Source organism: Gymnoscopelus braueri (assembly GCF_963280865.1).
Source record: "Gymnoscopelus braueri genome assembly, chromosome: 20".
NCBI lineage: Eukaryota > Metazoa > Chordata > Actinopteri > Myctophiformes > Myctophidae > Gymnoscopelus > Gymnoscopelus braueri.
The window spans coordinates 8,315,302-8,330,802 of NC_137622.1; the positions used below are offsets into that span (position 1 = coordinate 8,315,302).

Genomic DNA, 15,501 nt, shown 5'->3' on the forward strand with positions numbered 1-15,501 from the left:
TGTGAACTGCCAGCGGGGCCGCCGGGGCTCTGAAATATTTGACATTTTAAATGATTTGAATACAAACAGCGCATAAAGTTGATCGTCTGTATATAAATCCTCACTTTGCTCGCCTAAAGTGAAGCCTTGAAGGAATCACTTATCATCGCACCACATCGTGATGCGAGGCCTGCTCACTCAGCCTGAAGGAAGAGTTAATTTAGACGACGGAGGAGAGGTTAACGGTGAGAAGATTTACTCTCCCGGAGTGGATATAAAATTCAGAGCATGACGCTTCCTCTTACTCAGATTATTCAAGCGCCTTTGAGCTTGATCTTCAAAGGGCTCATTTTTGTATAACCTTGCCCTGCAAGTTTAAAAAAGACTGAGGAGCAGGAGAAATTGGGTGGAAAATGGCAAGAAGAGGTTAGCGGCGTCGGAGGTGACTGGAGCCGTTTCAGGCTAAAAGACGTTTAGCCCCTGTCTGGATATAGACCCCTGGTTCACCTCGGACGCTCTGTAAATGTCCTCTTCAAAAGAGAGACATGCTCACAGCCACGCAGAGTTTCCATAAAACATGAGGCTTACTTGGCCTTAAAGGAATGCTCCCACTGTCAGATGTGTGCATGTTTAGTCAATTTGTGAGATGAACATTTTAATTACTTGCAACACTGGCTGAGAATACACAATATTTCCGTCTCCTTCTTAACGCTGCAACTCATAGCCTGTCTGGGAGGTAGCCAGCTCTCATACGTTCACACTGAACCTGCAGCTATATAGCCTTTGCCGCGAGGTGTAGAAGAGTATTCATTCGGAATGACTCGGGAGTCTATGATGCTAATATGGTGTTTAGTGCAAAGAACTAAAATATTCCCACATACATTTCAGTTGAGTACTCATTAGAATCTATTAGTTGTATCCTCATGTGGATGCGATTTTTGGCAGCGCTAGCATTAAGAGCTAACAGACTGTAGAGTAGTGGCCGTTTCCCAGACAACCTACAACTATTTTCGATAGCTTTTCAACAAATTGCAATGGATTCCTTTTCAGGACACCAATTGTGTTGTCATATTACATATAAAGACTCTTACCAGTCCTATTTTTAAGTTAAAGTTGTCACAATTAACTTCCGTTGTCCCTGAAAAACATAGTTCAGACAAGCGTTCTCAAACGCCATCATGAAGTAGTGTGATCGGAACTACAGATCATGACCTGTCATGATCTGACCTGTCAAGCTTAATTCTTTGTTAGATCTTGTCAATTGCATCATCACAGTCACATAATTCAGTAGGTCACCAATTTCACTGCTACATCGACAAAATATTGTTTCAGGCTGTCTCAGCCTGCAGCCAACATTATGAAAACATTTTTGTTTTGTGCCTTTTTCAGCAGCCACAAGGTTGCTCTATCATGCTATCCATTATCCAACACAGTTTGACAATGTCCTAGCAGTGCCGGGCAAAAAAACCCACTATTTTCATTTTAGTTTGTTGACAAATGCAATTCTGGTACATGTTTATAATGGCAAAATTGTATACTAACTTTGGAGGTGATTTTAAATGGCAATTTATTTAAAAAAACTGTCCAGTAAAAAAGTATTGTTCGTGAGAGGAATCCATTGTGGCTGGATAGACACGGATTCACAAACCGCAGATAACTTGAGCACTGTCCATAATGTATTTTACAGTGGAAACATTAATTATTCTGTAATGCCTGCGCTCAATAACGCCAGCTGACAGTGGAGTGTTGTATTGTAGGTAGGAAAGACACCCAAAAAACAAACGGTTTTCCAGACATTTTATGGCAGGAAGATTTATGTTTCTATGTGAAGGAAACTACACATCTTTTTCATTAAAACACGTTTTTTTTTAATGTATTGTGACAGTGGTCTGTTCCTGTCTGCGTGGTAGTCTAAGCGCTTGAGCAGGGGGTGCGAATCCCTATTGGTGTGTGGGTTAAATCCCCAAGTATATAAAGCTCTTACACAATACGTTACTCCTGACAAATAACCGTAATTACAACCATGACCTTTATTATTAAATAATTTGTATTTTTATTTCCTTTTAAATGCATTTTCATGCCTTTATGTAAAGTACTTGGTGCCCTTGTGTGGGAGGGAGAATGGATGCATTTATTTTCTCCAGCATTTGTTTCACTGACAATCTCTGTTGCTTTCGATTTCATGCTTCTGCAGCACAGAGAGGACAGAGAGCACTAGCATTGGCAGACTTATCATGTATCGGTCGATAAAGACCAGGAGATAAGGTTGACAAACAGTCGAGTATTCCTTTAAGTGAGGTTTGGTCACATTTGAGTGAGTCATGCTGACGTTGAGACGTTGGGTCTTTGTCCCCACACCACAGTGCTCTCTTTCTGGTCCTCATGTGTCCCTGCGTTGAGGCTCAGGGTGGGAATGGCCTCGGGATGGGCTCCCAGAGTGAATGCCATATGATGTCATGACGATACTGAAGCCATGACATGTAATTCTGTGGTTTTCTCAGCGTTTTATGAAACCAAGTGTGGCTATTTGATATACTGTACTGCAGTTGATCATTTTGTTTTCTTTCTTTGGACTGCAGCAAAAAAAGAAAGAAAAAAAGAGTCTGTTAGGATCATCCCGCGAGGCGGTACAACGCATGCATTAATTATAATCGTTGAGTCAAGTAAGCCAAAAAAAACCTACCAGCAGAAATTCCCGGCCTTATCTGTTATCTCCCGCGCCGGAGGAGAGGAGGCGGTTGTTGTTGTTTTTGTCACGCCCGTGAGCGCGGCTCTTGAGGAGAACATGACCGCATCAGCTTCATTTACAGACATTTAAAATGTTGATACAAATGTTGATGCTCGGCTACAAGACACGGCAGGGCCAAGTCTCACAAAACTACGCTTTCTAACAGTGTTTGGATTATGCCCTACGCACTAAAATCCTCAGTGTTCCTTCAACTCCGAGAGAGTGCACGAAAATTTAATCAAACGGACAACCGACCCATTTATAACTCGGGTCCGTTTGGTTCCATTTGCACACGGCCAGAGTTAAATGAGCGCTCAGGGTTTTTTAGAGTGTAGAGTCTGTCTGTCTTTATTGTGTCATCGTTAGATAAGCATCCTCTCCGGAGCTTATCTCCACATAATGAGGGTGTCATCTGAAGCAATCACCCGGGATGATGGTCATTGAGTTAAGAGGGGAGGAGTGGGAGGGAGGGGCCCGGGCCCGGGCCGCAGATACAGATCAGATAATAAAAAAAGGAAAAACAAACGAAGGGAACGAATTAGAGAAAAAGAAAATGAAGGGAGAGACGATGAGGGATAATGAAAGGAAGGGAGAGACAAAGGGGTTTGGAAGGAAGGGAGATGTTGGAACAGCAGACTAAGCAGAGATGGAGATCATTTGGGGAATTCCGAAATTAGAGCTGCCATCGGTGGCCACATGCACATGCACATGCGCACACACACACACACACACACACACACACACACACACACACACACACACACACACACACACACACACACACACACACACACACACACACACACACACACACGTGCACTGCTTTGTGCTTCCCGGCTGTGTGTGTTAAGGTCACAGTCAAACCCCCCCCCCCCCAGGTCATTATGCTAGACCCTAAAATAGACGGCCAATCACATCCCAGCTCTGTGCAAGGTGAACATGACAGCACAAACAGCCTCCGTGCTCACAGTCCTTCAAGTCACAATACAGCGTGCACTGGCACACACACACACACACACACACACACACACACACACACACATACACACACACACGCAACACGTACAGTACACTTGCGTGCATGCACACCGACCATCTCTCTCTCTCTCTCTCTCTCTCACACGCACACGCACACGCGCACGCACACACACACACACACACACACACACACACACACACACACACACACATACAATCTTTCTTTCTTTCTCTTTCACACACACACACACACACACACACATACACACACACACACACACACACACACACACACACACACACACACACACACGCTTATACACTAACTCAAGGCTAGCACAAACACACACAAAATCATATACGTACACGAGTGAAGCATTAGCTATCAGCACTACCAGGCAGTAATGACACATGTGGCTCTTGGGGAGTAAGCTGCTCCAGGACTTGGCAAGCAGCTGAATCTGCCTGGCATGTCTCACTGCGAAAGTATGAGCGTGCGCACACACACACACACACACACACACACACACACACACACACACACACACACACACACACACACACACACACACACACACACACACACACACACACACACACACACACATATACATATACATATACATATATACACACACACACACACACACACACACACACACACACACACACACACACACACAGCTCCGTCCATGTTCTTTGCTGTAGTTCACCCGTTTGACTTGACTTTACGGTGTTAATGAGAGATGGTGTTGATTGAGGGTGAGAACACCTAATCACTGGAACAGCTAATCAGTGCCTGTCGTAAATATTGATCAGGCTGTTCATTTATAGACGTGCTCATTAACCACGTGTCATCTTCTCTCTCCTCTGCTTTCTGTTCCTCTCTTTCCCTTTCTCTCTCTCTCGCTCTCTCCCTACACCCCCCCCTCCCCTCCTTTTTTTCTGCCCCGCTATTGTCTCTCTGCTCTCCTCTCCTCCCCTGCAGCTACGTCCAACGGTACAGCGGAGGGTCTGGAGAACCGCGAGGGGGGCGTGTGTAAGAGCAGAGCCATGAAAGTCATCATGAAAGTCGGACAAGGTAAATGGGACCTCACCTTGCATGTCTCCCACGCAGGACGCTGTGTTCTCCTGCCTTAAAGCCATATTTCACTTTGCTGTTCACGCCTTTTCATTTTTCATTTCCCCCGCTGGGACTTTGGGCAGCCATCAACCTTCCAACAATGCCTGCTCGCCCTCTGTTACATAGCATTGTGTCTTATATCATCAGAGGCACTCTGTTAATGCACTTTAATGGGAAATGTTTCCTGAAACCAGGAAGCGTTTTTCCCCCCACCACGGCCGGTGCACTGGTGTTTTTTAAATAATGGACGTCTGCAAGAAATATATAGTCGACTTAAATGCAAATTAACTTTGATCTGGCTGATAAATAAATGCAATAAACATAAATATGTTGAATTATCCACTTTGGCTGGTACAGTAGATGTATTACCGTTATTTTCCAAATGCAATAGGAAGTAAAGTAGAAATTGGCGAGTAGCATTATTCCTGGATACCAGACCAAACAGTCCTGCCTAGCAACAAGCTGGGTAAGATAAGATAAGATAAGTTAAGATAAGAGTCTTATTTTAATCGGGATCAATAAAGGTCTTATCATAAGATCTTTATGGGGGGGGGGGGGGGGTGTCAGTCGCCAAAGGCAGCATAGCAGTTACAGGACAAGAAAAAGTACTGTAAAGCAGGGTAAAAGACATCACACTCAAAGAAACAACATCAGTAATGGACAAAACATACAACGCTATGCACCCTCAACAGCTCTCAAGAAGTGAGATACTATTAATGTAAGTAAATACTTCTACGGTTACTATGATTACTACTATCTTTGAAAAACGTGGACGATTTTGTTATATCACTCCAAATCGTGAACACGTTTTCATAGCATGTACAAACAAAGTGCAGAAATGGAATGATTGAATGCTCTTTCCTCTTCCCGAATTCTTCAAAGGCATCGTAATGCGAGTCAGAGCCTGCAACACCCGATTCCCATAATCAACCAGCCTATGCATGTGTTGTTTAGCTTGAGCATCACCCATGCTGTATTATAAGGGGCCTGCGTTGGCGTAGGGCATCGAAAGAATCGCGCTGGTAAACATGTGGGCTGTGTTTGGATATCCTTGGACACAACATTTGGTTTGCATCACCCCGCTTCACTTTTTAGGCGATGTTTTATCCCGTACGAAGACACCCATATCCTGATTGTGACAGCGTACAGTACACAGATGTGTTTCACTCTAAACATTCCCCATGCGCCCTGTGTGGTTGTTTTGAGCCGGGCGGGATGCTATGGTGCTGCAAAGCGCCATCTGAGAGCAACATCTGTCCGCCATGACAGTCTGAACTCTGGCGGTCTGAACTCCAGCGGTTAAAAAAAAAAGCAGGAGCCGACACGTCCAGAGAGGGCGGGGGTGGAGAGCAGAAATCTGGAAGAATAGGCTGTGTGTGTGTGTGTGTGTGTGTGTGTGTGTGTGTGTGTGTGTGTGTGTGTGTGTGTGTGTGTGCGTGTGCGTGCTTTTTATTGTTTGTTAAGGATCCCCAGCAGTAGACACAATACAAATCATATAAAATGCAATACAGCATGTTCAATGCTAGTGAATAAAACATAAAATTAGGGAATTAGGTGCGTGTTTGTATGCATGCTTGCCTGCGGACGTGTGTGTGTGTGTGCTTGCCTGCGTACGTGCCTGCGTACGCGCGCGCGCGCTGTGCGTGTGTGTGTGTGCAGAAGTTTGTTGGCCAGCAGTGTGACAGCACTGAACTCCAACACTCTGGTGGACAGTGGAAGAAGCTAACAAGCTGCTGATGCTGGCGGGTGTTTGAGTCAGAACGCTTTCAGCTGCATGAACTGTCTGGGAAAAATGCAAAGCCTTACGGAAAACAAATGTCAAAATATACCAAAATGGCCCCCCAATTTTCTTTTTTTAATACAGAAAGTACATGGGGCGAAAATAGGGGAAATATGCTTCCTAGGTCCAAAATATTTGTTAGTATATAGGGTGGGTTTCTATATTTTAGGCCAATTGTTACATATTGAAGTTTATACTATACTGTCCATATACTGTGTGTATATATATATATATATATATATATATATATATATATATATATATATATATATATATATATATATATATATATATATATATATATATATTATATATAAATGATTTTAATTGTAATTTATTCTGTATGGGAAACCATCACTGAACTGATAGCCCGTGCGATATTAGTTTAGCTCAATTTATTTGAGAATCCACACCATGGGCACATGAAATATGTGTGCGTGGGCTGTCATACAGCCTATTAGTCAGTAATTACTCACTCTGGCTGAAGTCGAGGGCAACTGTCGGGTAAAATCTTTCAAATTCTCACCTCACTGGAGTGTGTTTCCGTGGCCCACGAGCGGTTCCTCAGCTCCACCAGAGCCTGAACTCGTTCTCCAAACCGGTCTGTGAGCTTGCTGTCACTCAGAACCAGTGTGTTCTAACCTTGTTAGGAAAGATGCTGTTGGCTAGTTTCTGTGACTTTAAAAAAAAACTGTCTTTCCGCATCATGCAGATGTTTGATATTTTCATTGCTGTCAGGCGGAAACCTTGTATCTCCATGTTTCAACTTTTTGTTGTGGTTGTTTTTTAACGCACATTAATGCCCTACTTTGTCACCATGCAAAAGTAGCAAAAATTATAAGTATTTAACCAATGAAAAGTATTAAACAGCTTGTGACTATATAGTAACTACATTGGATCCATTGGAACACAGGTTCTTTTTTCCTGATGTAACGGTTTTGGACATACAAGGTTTCTGCCTGACAGTGTCAATTTGATATTTCCACTGCAGTGTCCATTTCCTTTTTTTTTTTTAAAGGGCATGTGATGTTAGGCTCCAGAGAAAGGCGTCATCGGCCTCATCGGTGCATTTCACTGAGGGCACTGTTTGTTCCCACAAAATGGTGGAAGGCATCTTTCTCAGGAAAGGTCTAGTGGTATATGATATGATGAGGCTGACATGCACCCATGTGGCCACATGGGGCGTCGTTTCTCACCTCCGTGATATACAGTGAAGTCAATATAACCAACATTTTTATTGGGAATCTTTCGGAGGAGTTGTAGGATGTGGTTGGTATGTCTGCTGGAACAATACAGAACCCCCCCCCCCCCCCCGCGCCACAATTCCCCTTCCCCTATTTGGCACCGACCCCAGATGCTATCATGTTGAAGACACAGACACACACACACGCACGCACACACACACGACAGCCTCGGGCTCTGCAGTTGGCTGCTAGCACATCCCCCCTGGTAGCCAAGATTTTGCTGATAGCACATATGAAATGAGGTTTGCCCTCATATATTCCTGTGTACTGTGGGCTCTATGCAAATAGCTTGGTGACTCATGCTAATGTGCAGAACAATCACGGTGTGCCCATTCCTTCATACCGCCGTTATTTGGAGCTATCCCGCGGCCGGGCCGCTGTGACGCTATAGCGCGGTGCAACCGCGGGCCCCCGTCACTTCGCATCGCCCGCTCCCGCCCCGTTACAAATGCACTGAACATGCGAGGCTGTTTTTAAGAGCCTGTGTTCGTGTCTTTTGTTCTCACGCTGGAAGTGAAGGAGAGAGGAACAGACTCAGTGGAAGCGAAGGACTGCGGGGGGTAAAACCATATTCTCTTCATCTGTGTTCGTTCTGCTCTGGATGTCTGCTTCTCCACATCATTGTCACTATGTGCTCATTAGAAATATGTTGACTCACCCACTCACGCATATCCTCTCTCTCTCTCTCCCTCTCTTCTTCTCTCAGTCTCTCTATATCCCTCTCTATCTTCTTCTCTCTCAATCTCTCTTTTTCTCTCCCCCTCTCTCTCTCTCTCCCTCCCTCCGTGTATCCTGTTCCATGTCCATCTCTCCCTCTATCACTCTCCTCTTGCCTGTCTCTCTCTTCCTTAGTCTGTCTCACTCTTTTCTCACACACATATATATACTTATGTCTCTCTCTCTCTCTCTCTCTCTCTCTCTCTCTCTCTCTCTCTCTCTCTCTCTCTCTCTCTCTCTCTCTCTCTCTCTCTCTCTCTCTCTCTCTCTCCTCTCTCTCTCTCTCTCTCTCTCTCTCTCTATATATATATATATATAAATATATAATATATAATATATATATATATATATATATATATAATCTCTCTGACCCTCAACCCTTCTGCCTTCAACCCCCCCCCCCCTCTTCTCCTCCCTCCCTCCCCTCATCTCCTCTCCTCCCTCCTCCCCTCTCTCCTCCTTCTGGCGGCCTGGCAGTTCTGTGGTAGTCGCTGTCTGCATAGCTAAGGGAAATGTCAGCGGTACAGCAGAAAAATTGGGTCAGAACATTTGCGCGCGCCTCTCCGCACATGCTCAGTGGTTGACACAGCGTTGGGAGGGGGGTGGGGGAGGGGGGGGGGGCTATGTATGTAGAAGAGTGAATCAGATCATTGTGTCCCCTCTCTCATATCCGCCGCCACGCGTGAAATGTTCCCACTTCTCACTCCATGTCTCCCCTCATCTATTATTGATGGCTCACAACAGCTCACGGCGAGGAGGTTCACGAGCACATCACCAGCACTACTGCTGCTGCTGCTGCTACTGCAGTGGACTGGACACAGAGAGAGAGAGAGAGAGAGAGAGAGACACACGGACGGACAGAGACAGAGAGAGACAATCAGACAGACAGAGAGAGAGAGAGAGAGAGACATCAGACGGACAGACAGAGAGAGAGAGAGAGACACATGGACGGACAGAGACAGAGAGAGACAATCAGACAGACAGAGAGAGAGAGAGAGAGAGAGACACACGGACGGACAGAGAGAGAGAGAGACAATCAGACAGACAGACAGACAGAGAGAGAGCGACAGAGGGCATGGAGAGAGAGAGAAGTGAAGAGGGGGAATTAACCCATTCAATCCGGGGAACGCATCTACAAATGTCTTCTAAATCCTAACAGTTTTCTGAACAACTTACAGTATGTTGCTATAATATCAAACTTTTTCATGTCAAGGACACCCAAAATGATGTGTATTTGGCGCAGACCCCCATCTCAAAATTTTAGTTCCAGGGACCCCCCAGAAGCAAAGATTTGAGTTACAAATGTTCACTTTCAAAATATATCTATTCAAGATTTGCACAAAATTTACAATATTTTTCAAAATAGCAGATCTACAAGCTCGTACATCTGCTATTTTTGAATAGCCAAAGTATAAAATAATGGTTATACTGTAGCTAAAAAATCTAAAACGACACAGATCTGTTCCCGGATTGAATGGGTTACTAATGCGGTTCAGTTTGGTAAATGTAAAAGAAAAAGGAGGAGGGAGGGGAAAGTAACTGTAATCAAGTACTTTACTTAGTACATTTTTAGGTGCTTTTACTTTACTTTTACTTTGAGTGTGTCCAATTTTTTATACTTTATACTTCTACTCCTCTACATCTCAACTATTGTACTTTTTACTCTACTACAATTATTTGACAGCTTAGATTTAGATGACTACTACTAAACAATCATTAACCTCTTAAATCGTATTTGTTTCGAAAATAGCAGGCCTGCAAGCCCACGATGTGCCGCAATGCGACGCATTGGGAGATTGTAGATCTGCTATTTCTGCTTTACTCTTTGGTACCTAAGAACATTTTGATGCCAATACCTTGTACTTTTACTCAAGTCAAGTTGTTAATGCAAGAGTTTAACTTGAGAATTGTTCTATTTTACTGTAAAGACTTCTTCCACCATGGTCGTAAGTCAAATGTGAGTCTTCCTCATTTTTTCCTGATTTCTTTTCTCTCTTGCCCTCTCCCTGTGTCCTCCCTCCCACCATCTTTTTCCTCTGTTTCTTCTCGACTCTTTCATATGTGCCAGACTCCCTCATTCCCTGATGACTTCCCCGCACGAGTCTCCGCCAAACCAGAGAGGAAATAGACTGATAGACTGTCAGAGTGCTTTGCCTCACATGCACGCGCACACACACACACACACACACACACACACACACACACACACACACACACACACACACACACACACACACACATGCACACACATGCACACACGCGAGCGTTCTCTCTCTCTCTCTCTCTCTCTCTCACACACACCCAATGCTTGTGCAAAGATACGCAGGACATGCGCATTATGCGTGTGCACACACTCCCATCCACGCATAAACACACACTTATATGCTAAGGCACACACTACACACACAGACACACAAATGCCACAAGAGGAAGCACATTTGAATCCCCCCACCCTTCCCTTTTTCTCACATTATCTCACATATAGCCCCCCCACCACCACCAGCACACCACCCACCCACCCTTGGGGCAGATGCAGATAAGTGCACAGAGACAGACAGAGAGAGACAGACAGACAGACATACAGACAGAGAGGACAGGACATAGAGAGAGAGAGAGAGAGAGAGAGAGAGAGAGCAGAGCCATCAGATAGCCCAGTGCAGAGTCATGTGGCTGCCTGGTTTCAGCAATAGTTTGTTTAACTGCCCCTCGTAAAGACGACCCCTCGGACCCCGGCGACGTTTAGCGCAACCAAGACTTCAAAGTAAGAGTAGCTGGAATCACAACAGACAACAGACAGTCAGCACTGATAAACCGTCTGGCTTGCTTTGCTGGAGGTATTCCCTTCAGAGAGCTGATGTAACCCCCCCCCCCTCCCCCCATCTCCTCTCCTTCCCTCCCTCCCTCCCATGCTCTTCCCCATCCCCACGATTCTCCCCTCATCAGAAGTGTGCCTGTCTCTGGCAGACTTAAAGCCGAGTGCAATAAATAAGGCATATTATGGCCTTTTAACGTGATGAATAATGTAAAACAATAAAAAGTTAATATATAACTACTTTAGCCCCATTCTGCCAGGCTTAAGTGTATTGTAAGTGTGTTGTAGGTGATGTGTGAGTGTGTGTGTGTATACTATGTATGAGTGTGAGTATCAATCCTTGTTGCTCTCATGATGTGTCGGTGTTGGAAACGCCTGTCTGAGTTCATGAATGTGTCGGTGTTGGAAACGCCTGTCTGAGTGTTTGCCGAAGGAGTTGCTGATGTAGACAAGAGGTATTTTACGACGGGACACACACAGTATCCTGGCCCACTTGACTCCGCCTTCGTCTTCCTCTGCTTTCATCTCCTGAGCGCTGGGGGAATTTCTCATAACCTTCAAATCTATGTTTAAAAGAAAGGGAAAAAAAGATTCTTGAAATGATAATAAATAATAATCCTAGTACTACCCCCTCCAGCACAGAAGCCGAGCCATATGGACGCGACGCATGCATGTTGAACTGAACTGAATTGAACTGAGACTTATTGATCTTATCTGTGTGTGTGTGTGTGTGTGTGTGTGTTGCGTTTTCCCCTACAGATCCAAACGCAGTGGTTCCAGAGCCTGAACCAGAGAAGCCAGAGGACAACCTGATACCAGAGTCCAGTTCCGGTTCCCCTGACCCGAATCGCATCGGACCCGTGGCCCCTGGGAACACTGGTGAGCCGAGGCCACAACGACCACACACACACACCATACTCTGGTTTAATGGATTAGCCCATTAAAGGGATAGTTCACCCATATTCTTTTAGTTTTTGTCGCATTCCTAAGCCAATAATTTGATGACCAGTGGACCGGTAACGGCAACGGTTCCGTTAGGAGACACAAAGGAGACTCTTTGTGTCTCCTACCGGATCCGCTGCTGGTCATCAAATTATTGGCTTAGGAATGCGACAAAAACAAAAAAATATCCATGAATTCAATGGGGTAACTAATCGATAGAAAAAATGTCATTTTAGGGGTGAACTATCCCTTTAAGAACGGAGGCCGATTCTACAAAATGCCTTCTAAACAAAAATTTCAAACACTTTCAAGATTTTTCAAAAATATAAAAAATAGCAGATGTACAAGCTCGCAGCTTGGCACGAAATGACACGCTGTGAGCTTGTATATCTGCTATTTTTGAATAGCCATTCGCTAAAAATCTCAACACAGATGCCTTCTCGGTTTCAATGGGTTAGTAATCATCAGTTTGTCAACATGATGAGGTTGCCCGCCACCTTCAAAGAATGGCAATATTGAACCTGGGGGGAATTCATTTATAAGTTCTATATTATAATATTCCTTTTTAATTTCATAGTCTACAAATATTGTATTATTCTTCTGATGTTTGGAATAAATGTTTCTTTTCTTTCAACGCCTTGTGAGATAATGACTAATTGCAGCCTCCAGGCTCCCTTCTAATAATTAATCAGGTTTTCATTCCATTTTCATTTGAGAAAGGCAAAAAAAGCTAATATTGGTAAAGTTTCGCTCTCGTTTAATCAGCGTTTCGCGAGCCTTTGAGGGTCTGCCTGTGGGCATTTAATTGTTTTCAAATGGTCAGCGAGCCAAAATAGGTGGGAAAAAATCACGGTTGTAAAATGCAGCACAATAATACCGCAGTGCACAGTAAAACAGGAGTGTTAATTTAGCACTGTAAAAAATAACGGCGGTTCAATTTTTACACTCAAACACTCCTGGATTTTGCAGTGTACTCAAAAGCAGAGAGTTTGGACCCAAAATGACACCCCTACTTGAGTATGTATTCATACTGTACAGTACACAGAGGGGCAGCGCTGCACACAAGGAGACTCAAAGACATGACTGCTTCTTGGTCCGCTGTTAATCCATCTTATTTCATCTTGATTAGAATTGTAGATAAGCGGGAGATTAAAAGGATCGCTAAGTGAAGAAGTCGTTCAAACCCTCCTCGAGTTCTCTTCTGTGCTTTCAGTGTCGTCTTCTTTAGCCAAACTACACATACGTTTGTCTACATGGTTTGGCTCCACGGTTCCTTATAAATCAGGGGTTTCCCAGACTTTTCCATGCCAAGGACCCCCAAATAAGTCAAAGCCTCTGGCTGCAGCCCTACTGTTGCTAAATAGATATTTAACCCATTAAGACTGGGAACGCATCTGTGTCATTTTATAGATTTCTTTGGGCTATTAAAAAAATTGCGGATATACAAGCTCATAGCGCGGCACCGAGTGCCGCACTGAGAGCTTGTAGATCTGCAATTTTTTTGAAAAATCGTGAAAATGTGTTTTTAAAGTGAACATTTGTAACTCAAATGTTTGCTTCTGGGGCTTCTACAAATGTCTTCTAAATCCTAAAAAGTGTTTTTGAAAAAACTTATGTTGCTATATCAGTGGTTCTCAAACTTTTTTCATGTCAAAGGACCCTCAAAATGTATAGATGTAGATATATATACATATATTCAAAGATTTGCACACATTTGCACTATAAAAAAAATAGCAGATCTACAAGCTTGTAGCGCGGCACTCGGAGCTTGAGCTATGAGCTTGTAGATCTGCTATTTTTGAACAGCCAAAGAAATCTAAAATGACACAGATGCTTTCCCGGTCTTAATGGGTTAAAAAAGCTGATCTACAAGCTCACAGTGTGTTGTGAGGTTCTACAAGCTGCTATTTTAGAACATTTTTGAAAAAGAAAATCAGAAAATGAATATTCTGAAAATGTTTGAATTATTATTATTCAAACATGGTTTTCAAAACTGTGGTCCCCCACTTTATAAAAGTAGGGGCCCCCCACTTTGAAAAACCTGTGCTACAGCCAAACTACACACATTTGCTGTCTGCATGGAGGCTCCAACAGTTCCTTATAAATCACTCCCACTATACTTACATTTGACTTCCTCCCCCAAGTCCTTATGCCACAAAACTTCCAGCCAAGCACAGTGTGTTCTGCCTGTCCCACGGTGATAAGCCTGTCCGCACTTAATAATTGCTTATTTGACATTACTCCGGTCTATAAAAAGAGTTATTATGCCACCCGTGTGTCCCGGTGCCTGGCTCTTACCTGTCCAACATTGTTAGATCAGTGATTATGTCAGGCAACAATGAAGGAGAGCGGGGGGAATGGCGGACGCACCGTGGCTGTAAGTCTGGAGCGCTCGTGATATTTCAGGAATGAGGTTCTTTTTGACAGCCACTGTTGAGTACTCTGTGCTGTGCAGGAATGTACCGAGGTTTTGCTGCCCCACTCTCTCCCAGTTTCTGATTTCACTGATAAGGCAGGAATCAGCAGCTCAGTGATGTCATTATTCATGATAATGTACCGGTTTCCCAGACCGACCAAGCAAATGGTTGAGTGTGGAGAGGCCTAGTGGAGTGGGGAGACGTAGTCATTAGTGGGGATGGCAGCCTCTGGTGGGATGAGGCTGCAAGCGAGCGCGCGCACGCACGCACACGCGTGTCTGTGTTTGCGCGTGTGTGTGTGTGTATGTGCATGTGTGCGTGCACGAGTGCCTGTAGGCATGCCTGTTTGTGTCTGTTCAGTTCAGTTGAGTGAGTGAGTGAGTGCATGTGTGCGAATGTGTGCATGTTTGCATAAGTGTCCACAAGCATGTGCGTGTGTGCTCTTGCGTTTGAGTGTAAGAGACTTATGCGTGTGTGTGTGTGTGTGTGTGTGTGTGGAGAGAGGGGGGGGGGGGTCATGGACAGTAAAGAAGCAGAGAGCTGCTCTCTGGCAGCAGCTGCATGCATACATGGAAAACAGATTTGGTTGTGCTCGGATTTCAGTCACTGGAGGAGCCAGTCTCTCTCTCTCTCTCTCTCTCTCTCTCTCTCTCTCTCTCTCTCTCTCTCTCTCTCTTCTGTCTGTCTCTCTCTCTCTCTCTCTCTCTCTCACATCCAGTAAACTCACCCCCCTCTTTCCGCCTTGCCCCCCCTCCTCCCCGGGACCCCCAGACAAAAGGAT

At 44.5% G+C, this 15,501-nt stretch overlaps 1 protein-coding gene across 1 annotated transcript in view; it reads left to right on the forward strand.

The window, feature by feature from the left end:
• efnb1 (ephrin-B1) overlaps positions 1 to 15,501 on the forward strand; it is an 87,647-nt gene that overhangs the window by 61,302 nt on the left and 10,844 nt on the right. The window contains exon 3 of the mRNA XM_080416683.1: positions 4,674 to 4,766. Within this exon, the coding sequence (XP_080272809.1) occupies positions 4,674 to 4,766 (93 nt within the window). The remainder of the gene's footprint in view (positions 1 to 4,673; positions 4,767 to 15,501) is intronic.